The 19,427-nt window shown below is 37.3% G+C and overlaps 1 protein-coding gene across 7 annotated transcripts in view; it reads left to right on the top strand.

Annotated features, from left to right (window-relative positions):
- Positions 1-4,190: 4,190 nt before the first annotated feature.
- ATG7 (autophagy related 7) overlaps positions 4,191-19,427 on the top strand; it is a 135,856-nt gene continuing 120,619 nt past the window's right edge. For 6 of the 7 annotated variants that reach the window (XM_062585814.1, XM_062585811.1, XM_062585809.1 and 3 more), the window contains exons 1-9: positions 4,191-4,224; positions 8,434-8,629; positions 8,917-8,971; positions 10,741-10,858; positions 12,162-12,239; positions 12,800-12,916; positions 14,809-14,958; positions 17,210-17,298; positions 18,485-18,606. In XM_062585814.1, the coding sequence (XP_062441798.1) occupies positions 8,452-8,629; positions 8,917-8,971; positions 10,741-10,858; positions 12,162-12,239; positions 12,800-12,916; positions 14,809-14,958; positions 17,210-17,298; positions 18,485-18,606 (907 nt within the window). In that variant the 5' untranslated portion in view covers positions 4,191-4,224; positions 8,434-8,451. Of the gene's footprint in view, positions 4,225-4,616; positions 4,686-8,433; positions 8,630-8,916; positions 8,972-10,740; positions 10,859-12,161; positions 12,240-12,799; positions 12,917-14,808; positions 14,959-17,209; positions 17,299-18,484; positions 18,607-19,427 lie in introns of those variants that run through there. The other variant, XM_062585813.1, reaches the window with a different exon arrangement.

Genomic DNA, 19,427 nt, shown 5'->3' with positions numbered 1-19,427 from the left:
ATCTTCCGGGATGGGGATTCCACAACCTCTTGGGGCCCCTGTTCCAGTGTTTTACCATTCATATGGTAATTTCCTCACCTTCCATATATTGAGTTGGAATTTCCTGTGTCCCTTGTCTCTTGGCCTTGGACTGTGCACGTCTGGGAAGTGTCTGGCTGTGTCTTGTCTACATTCATAGGCATAGTTGATTACCATTGTCAGGGCCCTGAGTGCCTTAATAGGCCTTACTGGCACTGATCAGTCTCACCTAGAGCCCTACCCACCCACTTCCCTGCCCATTTGCCCAGAAGCTCTATTTAGACACAGGCCCAGGCCCAGACCTGGGCCTTCAGGTCCTGGCCTGAGGTATATTTTAAGAGTACTAGTCTGCAGCTCGGCCAAAGCTGTGGACTCCGATGATCCAGGCCCTGATCCCACAAACTGACTTCCCAGCTTGCACCTGCCTTGTCCCCACAGACCTGCCCAGTGATTCCTGGGCTGTGTCTGACCCCAGTTACTGTCACTGGACCTGATCCTGGCTCTGACTTGCAGATTGACTTCCCAGCTTGACCTCTGACGTGCCTTATTAATAGGAATTTGCCTGATGATCTGGACTCTTGGTTGAACTTGCCTACTATCTCTGGGTCTGTTCTGCTTACCTCGCCTGGGTATCTAGGCCCTTGCTGGTGAGGCCTCTGGCCTGCTGGCCAGGTTCATGGCTCCTTGTCCCTTAGGGAGCAGCCAGCTTTCACTGCTCCTGGACACCCATTAAGTAGTTGTACTCAGACATACAAAGAAGTATTTTTTGGTAGTGAGCTCTCTTTGTTCCTCATAAAAGAAAGGCTTACTTTCTAATATTAATTCTAGCTCAACAAAAGTAAAGCACCTGCATTGCACAATCCAAGAGTCCTGGAGAAGAATTCTCAGTGATCTGTCAGTCCAGCCCTCCCTTTGTAAAGTACAAAAATACAAAGTGAGTGATGTATGGTTCAGAATAATATTATTGGGAAATGATGTCTTGGTTCATAATTCCTCTTACTTTTAAAAGAATTTGTGTTGGGTAGAAGTTTTTCTCACCTTCAATTCCAGGATCATTTTCCCTTGTTGCAAGTTTTTGCTTGGGGAAACCTGAAGTCTAACCCACTAAAATATGTGCCAAAAGCAAGCTCTCTTCTTTGTTTTTACAGCACCTGTCTTCTAGCTGATTTATTGTTTTGAAATACTTATTACAAATCGCTGATCGTTTATAGAAAGATTGATCTCACAAAGTAAACTCTATCTGCAGCAATCAATCAACTCTAGCATGAATCTCAGATTGTTATAACCACTTTCCTGTAGATTCCATGCATAGAGAGAACTATGATTAATGCTGTCTCTTTCTCTTACATTATAAGACTTTCCACTGGAGAATGCTTATCTATATGCAGCAGTTTAATGTGTAAATCTCAATTTATTTCCCAGGTCAGCTAGTCTGTATAAAAACGATAGTCCAAGAAAACAAGCCTACTAGATACATCTCTTGTTTTGCCCAAACTACACTGTTGTGCAGAAATTTAATTCCTAGGGGCTGATTTCTTTTCAGGTGTGAAAACAGTAATTCAGGTAATAGGGGGATCCGTGGGCTCACAGCAGAATGTCCCCACTGCTGTGTATTGGTGTTACTTCTAATGACCTATGTTATTTGCTGACAGATTTTTATATAGCATGTTATGAAACCAAAACTCTGCAAACACTAACAATCTAAGCAAGATTATAGTATATATTATGGAAACTAGGTAACTTCAATCAAGCTAATTTGATGGGATGCCATCAATGTTTTCTTTACATTTCATGTAAAAAAAAAAGGCATACAAAGACTAACAAGTATTCCATCAGACTGAGATACAAGAAAAGCTCTCCCCTTTTCAGTCATGGGGAAAATGGACCGGAGTACCTGGTTATGATGAGTCCAACAGAACAAAGGTATTAACAATATTGACAAAGTGGCATGTGGAATAAGAAAGTGTAGAATTTTACAGAAGTAAGGCAGCTAGATTCAAGTATAGTATTTATAGCACCCTTTATAGCACCTAGTATTTATATATATTATAGCACTATAATAAAACATTACAATTTGTTTTTAATTTGTGAGATTCCCAGAAAGTCTACTTGCCCCATTCTCCACAGCAAATTTCTCTATCCAAATATCAGGACTAAACAAGCGTAACTAGCAACACTGCAAATTCTTCTCTGACACTACCTGAACAATTGTCTTTAAGGTCAAGGTTAGGTAACAACAGTTGCTATCTAAGGTCAGTTAACCTTAGCTCACCAAATAAGCGTGTATTCACGCTTATTTGACTTGATGCTTTTCCTCTGAGGCTTACTTCCAGGTTTGTTGGCAACTTCTGTAACATGGATGTTACTGCAGTATTGCATGTTCCAAAATAGGAGGCCACCGTGGCAAATTTATTTTCTCTATGTAAATGTTATAAACTATGTAAACAGATACTGCTTGTTTTGTTTCTGTATCCTTGATCTATAAAAATCAGTCTGGGAGTCATTGAAAACAATAGGTTGGAAGAGACTTTTGGAAGCCATTTAGTCCAACCTCCTGCTCAAAGCAGGGCTAACATGAAAGTTAGATCATATTGCTCAGATGCTTGCAGTCAAGTCACCAACAATGGAGACTGTGGAGTCTCTCAGGCAGTCTCATTTTGGAAAAATTTCCCCCTATACTCATCTGTAATTTCCCCCATTGCAACAATATGCCTGTGGCTCTCTTCTTCCTATAAAAACTAGATATAGAAGAATTTATCTCTGTCTTCTCCAGACCTCCACTTTAGGTTATGTAAGACTGCGATTAAATCCCCTTTAGCCTTCTTTCCTCCAAGTTAAACAACCATGCTCCAGCTCCCTAACTAACCATCATGTGACCCTCTGCGGGACTCCTCCCAGTCTGTGATCTCTCTCTCGAACTGGGTATGGGAGAACCCAACACATGACTCCAGATGTGGTCTCTGGACTGCAGAGTGCAGGGGAACACTGCCCGACCCCAGCCACGCTCTCTCTAACGCCATGGCAGTTAGCCCTCATCGTCACGGAGGGACACTGCTAACTCACCTCCAACGGGGCTCCTCGGCAAAGCTGCTGCTGTGCAAGCGATGCACGCCGTCCATCTGTCCCATGTGCAGGGCTTCACATTCGTCCGTGTTGAACTTCGTGAGGCTCCTACCAGCCCTGCCCCACGGCAGTCCTGCCCTCCAGCATACCAACTGCTGCCTGCAGTTTGGGGTTGCCCGTGAGCCTGAGGAGGGCTCCATGCTCCAGGTGGTTGATGAAGATATCAGGCAGTATGAGCACCAGTGCTGACTTCTGCGTATAACCAGCCACCTCTGGGTTTTAATGTGCTGGCCATTACTCTGCGCCCAGCAGGCTAGACGAGTTTTCAGCCAGGCTGTGGCCCACCTTTCCACTCTGTATCTTCCTCCGATTACTTCTCTGACAGCTATCGTGGAAGGTAACTGTAAGCATTTCGGGGATGATGCTCATGTTACATTAGGGATCAGGCAATTATAAAATCATTGGTGATAACTGTAGTACTATCAGTCACCATAACCAGGTCAATGATCTCTGTTGATGTAAAAACTAGAACTTTGCATTTTATATGATCATCTTCAGTATTTTAGCTTCAGAAATACAGTTAATAAAGTCTGTGAGTATTTTATTAAGGACATCAGGACCATTTGCTTCTGTTGAGCCCTGCGCATCTTGTGTGAATTCATGCTGTAGAAGAGGAAAAAGGCAGTTTAACAGCCACGTCATTTCACTTTTCATTGGTGTCACGAGCTGCTGAAGTACTTCACACTTGTCTATTCTTGCAGTCGTTGCAGCGAATGTGACCAACAGGGCATAGAGAAGAGCAACAATTTCCACACAACCCCAGCTCTGAGAGGCGGGGGCGGATGAGGCGCCTGCGTAACGCGCGCGCCCCGCGGGGGGCGCCAAGCCAGACCGGACCAGAGCGCACAGGACCGGACCGGACCGGCCGCGGCCGGCTCCAACGGTCGTCGCGAAGCGCCAACCCGCGGCGCGTGCGCAACGGCCGCTCCGCCGCTGCCGCCACGGGCTCGCGCGGGGGCCAGTCGGTCACGTGAGCAGAGCATCGCCGTCGCCGTGGAGTTAGCGCTCCCCCTGCCGCCCGGCGGGGTGACGTCAGCCCGCGGGCCCGCCAGGCAATGCCGGAAGTAAGCGGCGGCGGAGCGGGTGAGCGGCCGTGCGCGCGCGGGGGGCGTTCGTGAGGCGGCGGTTGGCGGCTCTCTCGCCTTTTGCTCGGCCCCAAGCGCCCGCTCTCTTCGGCTCCTGATGTCCGCCCTGCCCCCTCCCCGAGCCCCCCTTTTCGAGGGCGGTGTGTCGCGGGGCTCCCGGGGCCCCGGCGGCCGCCCCGGCGAGAGAGCCGCCGCCGCCTCCGGGCCCGAGCGCCCCTGTGGCGCGGCCGGTGGTGCCGGGGCTTCGGCTGCGCGGCGCTGCGGCAGGCGGGCGGTGCGCGGGGACGGCGCTGAGGCAGCGGGCGCCTCGCCAGGACGGGGTTCACTTCTCCGGGACCCCTTTCCTTTTTTTTTTTTTTTTTTTTTTTTTCCCCCTTTTCTCCCATTTCCTGGTATAAGCTGCCGTAGGAGGGACTATACCCCTCTACTTAGCAGTCGTGAGACCGCGTCTGGAGTCAGGTATCCAGTCCCACGAGGGAGAGATCATAAACTGGTGGGAGTCCAGCAGCGGGTCACAAAAAATGAGGCCTTGCTATGTCGGCTGTGTTAATAGAATTAGTGAAAACTTTACTTGCCCCCAAAACAGGCAAAGTAGGCTTAATCATGGCCATCGGAGGAGCTTAGTGTTCTTCCAGCCAATAAGCTACTCTTCTGAAAGTATACTTTATGTAGTGTTCAGGAAACTCTAATTTCCTCAAATGGCTTTAGAGAGGTTGTCAAAATACTCTTGATTCTGTGGTCTAAAGTTGAGTTTTGTGAAAAATTATTTTTTACAGATTTTAGGGGGTTATTTTAATTTTGTTTAATTTTTTTCTAACTTCATAAGTTTTAAAAGTCCTTTAACTGGTAATACTTTTACAATGGCTTGATTGTGTCTGTCAAGGAGAAAACATGCATTACTAGAAGGCCTTGTGTGTTTTTCATTTATTAATTATAGCTTAGTATCTTTCTACATTTAAATCAGTTTTGTATGCCTGCATATTTAAGAGTAAATGCTATGACTTAGACTGGTAGTAGTGTATTCTTATTTCTGGTTATGCTTATTAAAATTTCTTACTGTGACAGTAACTTAGAAAAACATCCAATCTAAAAGCATATTGGTAAAATGTTTCACTTTAATCACACTTTTCAAGTGTGTGAAACTCAAGTTTTGTTCTGTATTTAAAAATTTTGATACCTTTTTTTCTTCATTCCTTATTCTTTCAGTGATTTATTACTATTAGAGGCTGTCCATTAATATCTATATGCATGTTCTATGAAATTACATATATTTCACCTTATATTTCAGTATGCTTATGTTTGCAGAGGTTTACCTTGGCTTACAGATCTTGCATTAAGAAAGCATGGAAGTGAATATTTGCATTAAAATACATTGAAGAAAGTTTTCAGTGTAGTTAATACACTAGAAATGATTGTCTCTGCCATTCTGTTTACATGTGAATAGTATAGTGAGGCCTTCTGTTTGCTCCTTCCATTTTATCATAATTTGTGTACAGTAAAGATAAAAACAAAATATCGTAATTCCATCCCAAATAGGTGTGTTTAGGCTGATGTTTTCAGTATATAGTATTCAGGTAGCATTAATTACAGTCAAATGGCTTCTTGGTCTTTTGAAACATTTGACAATATGCTTTAGTTGTTTACTAAAGTATGTCACATACTTACTTAGAAAAAATATAAAGTGAAATCAAGCCCTAACCTATTACAAAGATTGAAAAAGGTTAACTCTCCTGGATGTAGGAGAAGTTTTTGTTACTTACCATACAGTTCTTACACAGGTGAAATGTCTAACTTAAAATTCAGAATAAATAAACCTCTCGTTATACACACAGTCTCTTGCTGTGTCAGGAAAAGCAAAGACTATATATTCTGTGATTTTTTTTTTGACATGAAGTACTATGTAATATGACTCCATTATTGCTAATGCTTATATGAAACATAATTGTTTATAAGTTTTATGATGAGCCTTTGGCATTTAGTATCAAAAAAAGATTTCTGTAAGGCTCAAGACCTAGAAGAAGAAGTTAAATGTTTGCTAATTTATGGGGCTATAAATAAAATTAATGAAATGTAATGCAAGAGACTTCAAATAAAATAACAGTTCACACTACTTTAAATTACTGCTGCTGCTAAAAATAAAGAAATAAAAAAGGAGTGAAATGAAATGCCATACTTGCAACTAACTTGTCAGTTAGAACAAGACTTCATGACATGATTGAAATCATATAGATTTTTCCATCAAAAATAAGGAAAATGTCAAATTTGTACCAAAAAAAACCATGCTTCACAGTTCACTAGCAGATAAGGAAGTCATTTACACTTGCAAATGAATGGGATGTATAAACTGAATTTAGAAAGAATAGCATAGCTAACTTGGAAGTCTTTATTGAAGAAAATATAATGTAAGGAACAGCATAACTTTTTTTTAAATTTTGTTTTGACACATTACAGAAATCTTTTCAGAGAGGAGCTGGCTCTTTGGCAGTTACTAAGCGATTAAAAACCTCTCTCTTCCCATACCATAACAGAAAAGAATAAACAGCAAAAACCCTCATGAAATCTTGCAGAAGCTACAGTACAGCAAAGCTGTAATGTATTTATCTAAATTGGTGCTAGACTATACAGCTATTTTATTATTTTTTTTTTATTATTTTTTCAGTATGTAAAATCATACCATTGAACCATGTGCAAAAAATCACAGAGATATTGTGAAAGGTCAGTGACAAAACACAGTCTTACGCTGTGCAAATTAAAAAATTGGTCATCAAAAATCATTTAATTGAAGGATTTGTTTCAAGTTTGTTTGAATTCAAATTGTTTATTTGATAAACAGTTGGAATAAAACCTGAATAGATAGTTTTTCTACCTTCTGGATTTAGAAAAGTTACTAGCTCAGTAAAAGAATATGTTGCCCTGAACAGATAGGGGTATATGCTCACATCTTTGTGTATGAGGAGTTTTATTAATTTTTACAATCTTATCTTTAATATGTAATAAATCTTTTTTTTTTTTTTTTGCCATGTACATGCATAATTAGCTAGATGGTCAAAGATGGAACACACAGTATGAGGGCCTTCCTTCTGCTAAGCAGTATATTGAAATACTCTCGTATTCTTTTGGGTGTCATGTGCTATGTCTCTGAAGCTTACACCTTACTATATATAGGTGTGGGCATGAAGAGGAATGCCATAAGAAAAGGAAATTCTTGAGGGACTTAATATTTTTATTTGATGAGTTTTCAAGCAAATAAGCAGTTCGGGCTAGTCACCTCACAGTCACGTGAACGCGTATGCTAATACAAGGGAAGGGACAGATAGACCTAGTTGAAGTAGGTATAGGGAGCCTGATTTAGATGTTACAAAATAGAGTCTAAAGTTAGAGTCTAAAATTCTGACATTTGTAATTGCTGTGAAATGAAGACTGGTTGCTTATAGGAATACTGTTCAGCCAATATAGAGTAGGGACTGAGGCTGAAAGAAATAAATGTTGCCCATATATAAAAGCTTTTCTTTTAGGAGGAGAAAATCTGTAAGAAAATCTAGACTTAGGTTGACTTTCTAACAGCTACTGCAATTGTTAAGGAAGTTCTGTTTCAGCTTTGCCATTCACTGTCTACTAGATTTTGTTTTGTTTTAGTTTCCCTTTAGTAGCTTTGCATGTTGATCTGTAAACACTTTGTGACAGTGTTTGACTTTAAGCACAGGAGAGGACCTTGTTAAATGAAATATGATATTTGAATTTTAAGTGCCATCAGCATTTAAATAGTACCAGAAGATTTTCAATCTGAAACCTAAGTGAAAAAATGAATGCAGATACAGGGGATAATGTTTTATCATTTTTGTCTATGGTAGCACCATACAAGAAGTACCTTAATTACACAGTTCAGATGCAACATCCTAAGTAATAGGAGAAATCATGAACAGTCTATCAGGAAATCAGAAGCTTTTAGGTAGCTTTGCCAAATGGCATATATACTTGCTTTCTGTTGTGTCATATACCAGAAATTGGAGAGACTTTTTTGGATTGAAAGAACCTTTGATCAATTTTTTTAAAAATGTAGTTACATAGACATTTAGGGGAATAAGGCTTTCTATACTTCAGCACAACAAAATGTGTTAAAAAGGAGCATTGGGTAGTCATGAGTAATATGGTCAATTGAGCATCAGCTATACCTGCTTTTATAGAATTCTATTTGTTTGTTTAACAGTAATCGTTGAATAAAATCATGGCAACTGCCAGTAATGAGGCGCACCATCCTCTAGATCCTGGAATCTCTAAGCTGCAGTTTGCTCCCTTCAGTAGTGCCTTAGATGCAGGATTCTGGCATGAACTAACCCAGAAGAAACTCAATGAGTACCGATTGGATGAGACTCCAAAGGTTATCAAGGGATACTACTATAATGGTAGGTAGAAACTGAACATCTTTCTTAGTAGTTTAGATTTCTTCTGTTATCCTTTTAGAATTTGTATAACATATTTGAAGTACTTTGCTGAAACATGACTGAGATTAGAAAACACTAATGGATGAACTGTGAATTATGGTATGCCTGTGGATAATTTTTGACTTGTATAAAAAAAACCCCAACCAACCAAAAAAAAAAAAAAAAAACCCAAACAAAAAAAGAAAAAAAAAACCCCACTAAGCTGTTGTTTGCTGTTTGAAGGACGTATGCTCCTGCTTTTTGTCCAGGTGATCCTTTGGGTTTGCCAGCTCGCTTGACGTTGGAGTTTAGTGCCTTTGATATGTAAGTACCTAACGTGTTTATCGTAATTCATATGTGAAAACACTTTCCATGTATAGTAGTAATGCTTTAACATGTAATATTACTTGGACATATGCTACAAAAAATAAGTATACATGTTTATGGGCTTTATAACACTGGAGAGGCTGCTCTGAATCACAAACATAAAATTAATACTGGTTTCATAAGTAGTATACTCATCTAGAGGGCCAAGTTTAAAATATTCTAGTGGAAAGTCTCAAATACACTCATTCTGTTCATATATTTGTTTATATAAAATAACATTTTCTTTCCATTTCATAGGCTCTTCTGTGAGTGAGGGAGGATATTTTCAGTCATCTGACTTCTGGTGAAATTTTTCCTTAGTTCTTTATTTACTGAAGATTCATAGTCAGAATTAGGAGCTGAAAATAGTTTTTACAATCCCTAGTTTTTATTTGATAATTACTTCTAAAGTAGTTAGCCTTTATGATTGAAATTTTATATTTTTGCTTTTACCTCCAAAGCCAAAGATCAAGCAAAGCTGTTTGGTGAGAGAAGGAAGTTTTCTGCAGGATTTTCAATTTCAGCAAATACTTGAGTTAATATAATTAAAATAAAATAGAAAAGATTTTTTCATAGTCGAGTTCTTGTTTGCTTTAAGTTGGTGGATTACAAAGCTGTAAGTCACAGAAGTAACCTGCTCTGTCTTGTAGATAACCTGCTTTAGATGTCAGGAGCTTAGCAAGACTTTGTGGGGTTTTTTTTGATGTTTTCATAAAAATTACTAGATCTATGTAAGAACTTGTAAGTTCTGTAATACATACTGAAAATATATACAGCAAAGTGCAATCGGAAGAAAGCTATGATATCAGTTACAGGAATTTCAGGTTAGTGAAAACTGGATGATACCATCGTATTTGCTCTCTCATATGTTACGACAAAAATAAAACAATGAAAGGTCCATTTATGTAACGTATAATCATCCTTTTGCTGTAGGAGTTTTCTGTACTTCGTTACTCTGGAAGTCAGTTTAGATAATGAAGAAGTTTTCTTTTAGCCTTAAAAATCTCTGGAAATTATACATCCTTTGTATTTACAATGTAACTTTAAATTTTGCTAAATTTGCCCTTTAGCAGCAGTCAGAAGCAGCAGTTTAAGAGAATGAGCTTATGAGAATTGGTTGAATCAGTCGGTTCTATAAAATGTAGTACTGTAGTTTTTGACCTAATCTACATTGAAAAGAGGGAAAAATACGTACTGTTACCTACATAGAGCTGGTGGTAAGATACAAAAGCTGTTCAGTCTTCTCACAGGTTTAGGCTTGTTTTGAAATGTCTTTTTAAACATAAAATTTTAATTGTCTCTATTTTTGTGAAATTATTGTGAAAAAATGACTACTAAAATTCAGTCTTAATAGTTTGTTCTTAGTGAAAATTGCATTTGTCATGAAGAATTTGTATTTGTTTGGAATTCATAAATCTTCGTTCAATCTGTGAATAAATGCCACATTGCTAGAGATAATTCAGGTGCCCAATGCATTTTTTAAGTCACAATGCATGTGTGTATTTACACGTGGTGGTTATATCAGTCTGTGTTCAATAAAGCCTAATGATTGAAAAAACATTTTCAGTAGAGCTGTCATTAACTTCTACTACTGTACCTTGTGATGTTACAATTTCAGGACAACCTTGCTTGGAAAATTACAGCACAGGAGAGTTACTGTTACCCCTACTGCTGATGTTAAAAGTATAAGAGTACAATTGTCTGATCTTTTTTTTTCTTTTATTCAGGAATGCTTCAATACCAGCACGTTGCTGTCCTGCTTTTGGAACGTTATATAATACCAACACTTTTGAGACTTTCAAGTCCTGTGATAAGAAGTCACTTCTGGAAAAAGAAGCAAATGAGGTAAGATTAAAAATCAAATCTGTCAGGGAGATAGGGTTTGGAAACAGCCATCGGAATGCTTTATAGTCTCAGCTGCTAATGTTGGAGAGGCTGTCTATACTCACCCATTTAGCAGTGTCAAGTTTTAACTGTTTCTGGAGGAGATAGTTTGATATTTCTTCACTGTTCTTCCCAAGACAAAAGCAAGTAGCTGGTGATACTTGCAGGACCTCGTTCAGTGTTCTACTGAGTAACATTTTAAATCTTACAGTGCTATCAGAGCTGCTGGTGACTTGCATTCAGTAGGGCGGGGGGTTTTTTGTTTGTTTTGAAACCCAGAAACTGCCTGGTTTTAGTTTATTGCAGCACATCTGTGTGACATAGAGATGAAGTTCCTGAATAGCCAGAAAACTAAGGTAAAATGAGAACAACGTGGCTGTCAAAGGGGCTAGGAAAAGTCTCCTTGCACTGTAAGGAACTAACTAACTGTGATGGCTGAGGGAGAAGTGAAAATCAAATTAAGATGATCTTTTACTTTCTGAGACACTTTGACTAATCTCTGATTTATTTAATTAGAATGATAGCCTGCCTGCAGGCATTGAGTAGCAAAGTTTTCATGCATATTTTTGCTTGAGGTTATAAGTTTTTTGTGTGCCTGTGGCCTGGTATTCCCCTGTCAGTGACAGATACAGTGCAGTAACTTCAATAATATCTTTAGGAAAACTAGAAAGCCGCAGCGTTTTGACTCTACTGATTTTTTTTTTCTTTTTAAGACAAACAGGTCTGCCTGGTAACTGTGTTACAGCTTTTTGTCTCATCTCACCAACACACAACAGATTGCTTTCTTTGATGTCTGTCTCCCAGCTTCCTTGAATATCCTAGTAGCTTACATACTTAGTATCTGTAGATCATGTGAATAATGATACGAAAGATAAGAGTGGAAGGAAAAGCTATATTAATCTGGACAATATGATGTATTTTGTGCTACTGTTAATAGTTCCTATATCTGAAGGATTGCTATTGATATTTTTTGTTTTGTTTAATGCTGTATGCTTGATTCACGAATTAATGCCCATCTTGTTCGCCAGCATCCGTAGTTGTTGTGTTAGAGAACAGTCCTATGTGTTACCTTTGGAATCCTTTCAGCATGAATAATAGCCTACATGAGGTTAGATGGGAAAAGGTCACGGTGTATTACTAGGAATATTAATTTTAGTATTTTTAATTTAGCTGGAAGAATTAAAGATTCCTGCAGCTGTTCTCATGCTACCTTTGTATTTTTTTTCTCTTTTTTCTTCCTCACTGTGCTGACAATCAATGACAGATATGGGAATCAATAAAATCTGGGGCTGCTCTTGAAAACCCTATGCTCTTGAACAGGTTCCTGCTGCTGACGTTCGCAGTGAGTGAAGATAATATTATTTTATACTTAGAGCATTGAAATAGAAATGATGAAATAATTTTCTTTCTGGGAGAAATATTGTAGTAGTATTAAGATAACAACAGTATCTGGATAGTTTTCAGACATTTAAAAAACTAATAAGCCATTCTTGTGTACAAATATAGAGGATTTTAGGATATAACCCATAAAACTAGCTGGTGCCATCTCAGTCTCTTCTACTAACAGATTAAATTATATGATTACTTTACAGGTACTAGTAAAAGTAGAACAACTGTTTCAAGTTCAATAGATTGTGTTATTTAAAGCATTATTTATTCAGACTTTCAAACTGAAGTATTTATATACCCCTTGTCTGTTTAAATCTTAAAGATTAAAAGCTCGTGTAGAGAAAGGGAAGTCATCAGTATTTTTTGTTATTGTTTTAAATCATTGCAGTGCCTTGTGGCGTAGAGCAAACTATGGTTGGGATAATCCACCATCAATTATCAGCAGAATCTCAAACAGTAATTTACATTATGATTTATGTGTTTGTTATCTAATTTTATAAATTTTTTTCCTAGGATTTAAAAAAATACCACTTCTATTACTGGTTTTGCTACCCTGCTCTCTGCTTCCCAGATGGAATACATATCATTCAGAAACCAGTGTGTCTGGGTGACAGATTCCCTTCAAATCAGGTGCCTCAATGTTACGAGCTTTCTAGCACTAAGCTTTTTTTGGCTTTAAAAGTTAATATTTTCATCTTAGCACATGCTGAATTAATTTGAGAAACTAATTTTTTTCAAAACTGTCACTTATTTCCATGTGGTTGTACTTATTCACTTCTTTTTCTTTATCATATAAAATCTTTCTCCTCTAAGAGAGAAGAGTTTAAAATCTCTTCAGCTTTATCTAGTTAGACACAGAGATAGCAGACAATTCTTGAAGAGGCAATCATATTCATTTTAATGTTTCTGTGTATCTTACCAAATATATAAATTAATTTTTAGAACTTATAAAAAGACTTTTAAACAACCTTTTTACAAGTGGCATCCTCTGGGAGAGCTAAGTTGTTACCAAAGTGAATATAACATTAAAGGAAGGCTGCAGTGGGTCAGAGAGAAATATGTTCTCACAAATGTCATGTCATCTTTGTTGTGAATAATTTCAAAGCAGTGAGTATTCATTGTTAGAAGAAGCAGAAAGACACTTAATTTGGTGGAAATAAAAGCTGAGCTGCATCATAACTGGAGAATATATAACCCATGGAAGAAGATGCGAGACTTGAGGAAAAGTATGAAAAAGATACAGGGTGAAGCAGGAGTGAAGGGAAGCTGATTGGGACTTAGAACTTAACAAGTGCAGAAGAGAATATTTTCCCAGAGCAAAGACCAGGGTACTGATTCTCCTGAGAGAAATTAATAGAAAAGATCTCTAATAATGGAACTTGGAACAACTGTTTTAAATAGAGGATCTCAGTGAAGTGAAAGATCTAAGCAGGAGGAAGTTACCATGCAAGCATATCAACACTTTTTATAAAACCCTTAGTCTAAGGAGAGCTCCTTCTGTCCTTGGTAGGTAGACAGCATGTTTTCAGGGCTTCTGTTGCAGTCTAGTGAAGGACTCTGAGCCGTTTTTGTTCATAGATAAAGATGAGAACGCAAATTTCAGATTTTCTGTTAACTGATGTAACAGAGTGTTCTATCAGAAGATTAATGTGTCACTGTTCTTCAAATTCAAGTTTCCTGGCTTCAGATAACCTATTCTTTACTAGTATTGTGGAAAGTAGTAATAAAATGCATGACTAGACAAGAAAAACACTGGATAAGTCAGAATTTTTGAGAAGAAAAATTAACAAATTTTTGTATCTTGTTTCATATTGCTGTGCAAAAGACAAAAAAATCAAATTGCTTGCATATGCTCTTTGGATTTAACTGGAGTTAATGTGAAATTTTGAATGGCTTTTTAACATCATAAAAATCAATGATAAACAGTTTTGCTTTTTCAGTTAAAAAATCCTTAGTTCCTTTCCTTTCAGAAGATCCTCATTAGGTCTGTAATAAAGAAGAATATGAAAATGTAAAAATACCTGTCATGATTCAAAGACAGATTTTTGACTAAACACTGAAAATACATGCCACAAAACAGACTGAATGGTTGTATAAGCTTCCACAGTTAGTACTGTGATTAATATTTACCAGTACCTAATCCCATACTAAATATTTTTGTAGTCTGGAAACAGAAAACTTGGCTAGGCGTAGAGGAACAAATTTACTTACCAAGCTATTATAGCTATCAGAATGAGACTTTTATTTTGTTTTAGTATTTCTTGTTATATCTGTTTGCAGTAACAGAACAGTGCTTTTGTATCAAATTTGTATTGACAATTGCTCTTTTAGTGACTGAACTGCTGATCTCAGTTACTGTTATCATAATGGATTTTAAAACTTCTGTATATGCTATTTTCAGTGGTAAGATTATTTGAGAGATGGCAGGAGTGAGCTAGCCATCCTTTCCAAGTGTTCATATGCTTGCTGTGGCTCTGCATAAGATCATTGCAACATAGTTACAGTTGTCTTTTTGAATTTAGATTCAAGCACTTCAGAAAGCGTATGATCAACTTTGCCAGGCAGAAGGGGTTACAGCATTGCCTTATTTTTTAATTAAGTATCATGATAATTCTGTGGTGATATCTCTGCTCAAAAAGTGGGATGATTTCTTCCAAAACCAAGGGGAAAAGGTAAGGAGAATTTTTCCATCTTTTTATAACCCACAAATGCTTAATTTACAAATGATTTGAAAGGTGTTTTAAATACTGAGCTAGGCACAGTAATTGGCCAATGAATAGTTAGGGTTAATAGCTGAATACCAGCCGCTTGGATTGATTTCTCTCTCAAGAGTTAGTAGCTCTAATGCTTACACAAAAGGCTAGTTGCATCAAATTAATGGGCGGCTTGAAAACAGAGTTCATGCTCTTTTTACTCCCTCGTTATTCAGATAGGAATTACAGAGTTTTATAAAGAGTTGCTATGTTAACTTAGTATTTTCCAATCATGAACCTTATATACAACATTATAGTAATGCAAAGCACTTACTTTATTGTCTGTGTGCTAACATGAGATATTCATACATTTTATGAAGGTATTAAGCCATAATTTTTTTGGCTGCATTAACAGTAAATATAGCTGAGAATCCTATAGGGGAGTTTTCAGCTGTAGGAGTTCATATGCAGTTTCACACAAAATTTGTCAAAGAAATGTTGGCCTGTTACAGCTTGAGAATTTTGGAAAAAAAAAATGTTGCAAATCTGTTTATGAACAATATTCAAGTTAAACACTTCTGAATTTTGAAAGATAGGTTGGTTGTGGTCCAGAAGAGGCTAGAATAATCTCTCTATTAAATGCAGAGATTATGCCTGTCCTTTGAGTAAGTGAGCACTGTCTGTCGGTTTCAGTTAGGAAAACATTATGATGATACATGTAGCAGATGTTATTACAGTAAGACTTGACTGGCTTGGTTAACTTGTGCTTACGTACATTGAATTCTGCTTTGGATATTGTTGTTCAGTGCTGAACTTTGCTAGGCCTTTCTGAATGTTTTGCCATCTTTATTTACTTGGAACATTTTTTTTTCCTTGCATTGAAGTGGTAGAAAATAAAATTCTGAGTTATGACAAGTTTCCTTTAAAGATTTTTTTTCCACTTATTAGCTCTTTGTCATACCTAGTGAAAGTCATTTAGTTTCATTTTATAATACTCGATCTTCAGGGTTTTTCTCTGCGTTTCAATCTTTTTCTTTTATTTTTGTTTTCCTGAAACTGGACCTGGGTCTGTAGTTCTTGACTGAAATATGAAAGAGAAGATTAAGACTGTAAATGGTAGTATGATAGCAGTAATCTGTTATAAATAAGAGTACTTAATTAGATAGGAGCATCCTGAATATGAGAGAAATCTGTAATCATCTGCAATATATTTCTTCATTAACATTCAGTTTGGAGGGAACTGCCAAAATTTTAGACTTGTTAGATAGGATTGATTGCACCAGTGGTGCAGCAAGGGTACTGGGTCTGGAGTTTGTCTGTATTTCAGTGAGCCAGCTGAACTTGCTATCTTTGGAGAAAAATATATTTTTGTTGCTACAGAGTTTCTGCTAGTTTATCAGATTGGATCAGGTTAGTAAAGGGTCTGATGCATGCTAGAGTCAGCAGTTGCAAAACAGAAGCTGAAAGGAGGGATGGGGAGTGGGCCCTTTATCTGATCTGTAGTGATTAGATTGACTCATTTCCATCTCGGACTGTTTCTGTAGACCCTTGAGTGATGTGGTAAAATTGAGACCAGTTGTTTTGAGACCATCCATAGGCAAAGAAGCAGGCGGAAGGGGATCTGTAACTGTGAGACATGGATATCAATGGTGATGTCTTGAGTTTAGATCTTCAGCATATCTAGACTTAAGCAGTTGCATCATTCTAATCTTTGGATGTGTTTTTGTTCTGCATTGGCTGTGAAGCAATTAGGTTTGTGGTTTAGATGCCTCAGTTAAAGGAATAAGTATTACGCAGGTTGAACATGAGACAATGTCCAGGTCCTTTACTTAGATCCGTTCTTAAAGATCATCTTTACACGTGATTTTCATGCTGCATTTTCCCATTGATTGACATCTTACTAGCCTGTCCCCTTGCACTTTGATCAGCCCACAATCAGTACAGAATTTTGTTTCAAGAGCAAGGCTTCAGTTACTGGGTTTTCCCAGGTTTCATAATGCTGTATTTAAGGAAAGTAGACTTAACTGTAGTGAAATGTGAATGTCCATTAATTGACTAAAAGAACAAATCTAAAAGCTGTGGCTAATGTTTGACTAAAATCTAGTGTGATCATATAGTAGACATTTACAAATACTTAAAATGTCTGTGTAGTCATTTTGTTACAAAGTTTTACGTAAGAAATGCCAAATAACCTTTACTGTGAGCTGAATACCGGTTCTTTTATTTGCAGGTGACAGTTGGAGTTTATGATCCATGTAATTTAACCCACTATCCAGGATGGCCTTTGAGAAATTTCCTGATCTTGGCAGCCTACAGATGGTATCTATTTTGCTATATTTCTCATGGAGATTATCTATTAACTGGTATCAAATGATGTATTTTTCCTCCCCTTGGCACTTTACTTCTATCACCCACCTGATCCTTAACTTCAGTGACTGAAATATGCAAAAATAAATGTAAAAGCGCAAATTTCTGCAAAAATTTGAAATTCTATTTCCAACATTGAGATGATTCATTGTCAGTGTTTTTGATTTTGCATATTATTCTGATTTTTACTTCTGATGGTCAAAAGTTTGCATTACTCCCATTCTTCACATGCATGCATGTGCATGCAGAGACATGCTTTAACTCTGCTTCTGGCCTTTAGACTCTACAAGTGTTGCTTAAAGTATTCTCTGATTCTAGAGGATGAATTAGTGCCCAGTAATAGTAGACCTAAGATTTGAAGATCAGGTACTCTCTCTTTTTTTTTTTTTTTTTTTTTTTTTTTTTTTTTTTTTTTTTTTTTTTTGTAGTGTACCCTCTTTTTTTGAGGAGGGCAGAGACTGGGGAAAAGGAGATGGTTTTAGACTCTTTTTAAGTATCGTTCAACTGTAGCTTCATGGTTTTTTTTACATTTTGTTACAAAGCGTGAAGAAGGGAAGAGAAATGCTCAACTAGGTACAGCATTTTCCAAACTACCAATTGAACTGTAGCACAGAAGGATATGTACCTTTCTAGACAGCTGTACACGTTCTGAGATTTAGATGATTTTAGGTGCTAAAGTTCTAATTCTTGGCTTTTGGAATTGAATCCTAAAGAAAAATGATATCACATCAAGAATTGAAAGGATCTTGCTTGGACTGTGGGGAAGTACAAGTGTACTCTCGTCACTGATGTCTCTTCTGAGCCGTCCCTGTTTTTTATTCCCCTAAACACACAATCTGGCCAGTAACATTGGCCAGAAGACAGACTGACAATGTCATTTTCTTAGAGTTATTTCACAACAAACTGAGCATTTCCACGTACTAAGCAACTATGTTTGTTTATACCTGGTAGAGGCAATGGGACTAAAGGAAAATACCTTATTTAGAATCTGCAAAGGAGTAAAGATTGGTGATATAGGCAGGACATTCAAATAAATTCTTTTCCTTTTTAAGGAAATTGCATGTCTCTATTTTTTATATGTGTATATATATACATATATATGTATGTATATATATTTATATGCTCTTTTCACTACCAGGGGCAGCAGTCTCCAGTCAGTTGAAGTGCTCTGCTTCAGAGACAGAACCATGCAAGGAGTAAGAGACATAACACACAGCATTATATTTGAAATAAAGCTTCCACAGAGAGCCCTTGGCCCAGGTAATTCCTTTTCAAAGAAGATTAGTATTTCTTCCCCTTTATTTTCCTTCCTCAATCACTGTGAAGATAGAAAAAGCACATTAATACTACTAAATCATTGCTTAGACTAAGTTATTTCAAAGGGATCTAAAATTGTTTGAGTTTGACAAAAGTCTGTAAAGCAAACTGTCGCTTCTTCAAAAAAAGAAAGGGAACAACTTATTCTCCTTTTTTTCTTCCCTCCTTAAATCCTGCTTACGATATTAAAAAAAAAAAAGAAAAACTCTTGGTTTCATAAGAAATGCAAGAATGAGATAGTAGTTTGCAGTGTTTCTTGTGCTATGTATATTGATACTAAGACTACTAGTCTTTTTTCTTGTTAAATACATTTGCAGTCCCTCAGCTATAAAAAATAATGCTATATTGATTTGTGATACACATTTTTTTATACATTTTTAAGAGTGTAGAATCCAGAGAGGAATTGTGTCTTCAACCAAAAATGAGACAGGCAGATATAATTTAAAAAGTAACTTGTACATTTAAAACAAACTCAGACTTGATTTCTGTGTACAAGACAGTATCACAAAATTTCACTGCCTCATCTTATCCAAGTAGTTCTGAGTGCTTTACATATGATAGGTTTGAATGGTTTAATTATTATATAATTAGGGTATATAATTCTCTATCTAGTTTACAGATGGAAGCATGAAGAGACTGTTTAACTTGACAAAATTTACTGAGTTCTGAATCCTGTAAGAAATACAGGAATTAGTATGAAATGTATGACATGAATTGATATCTGAGCAAATTATTGGCCAAACTGAAAACAGTAAAAGTTGTCA

This window comes from Rhea pennata, chromosome 12, assembly GCF_028389875.1.
Source record: "Rhea pennata isolate bPtePen1 chromosome 12, bPtePen1.pri, whole genome shotgun sequence".
NCBI lineage: Eukaryota > Metazoa > Chordata > Aves > Rheiformes > Rheidae > Rhea > Rhea pennata.
Note: the sequence above shows the minus strand (reverse complement) of the source record. Positions and strands in the feature narration are given on the sequence as shown.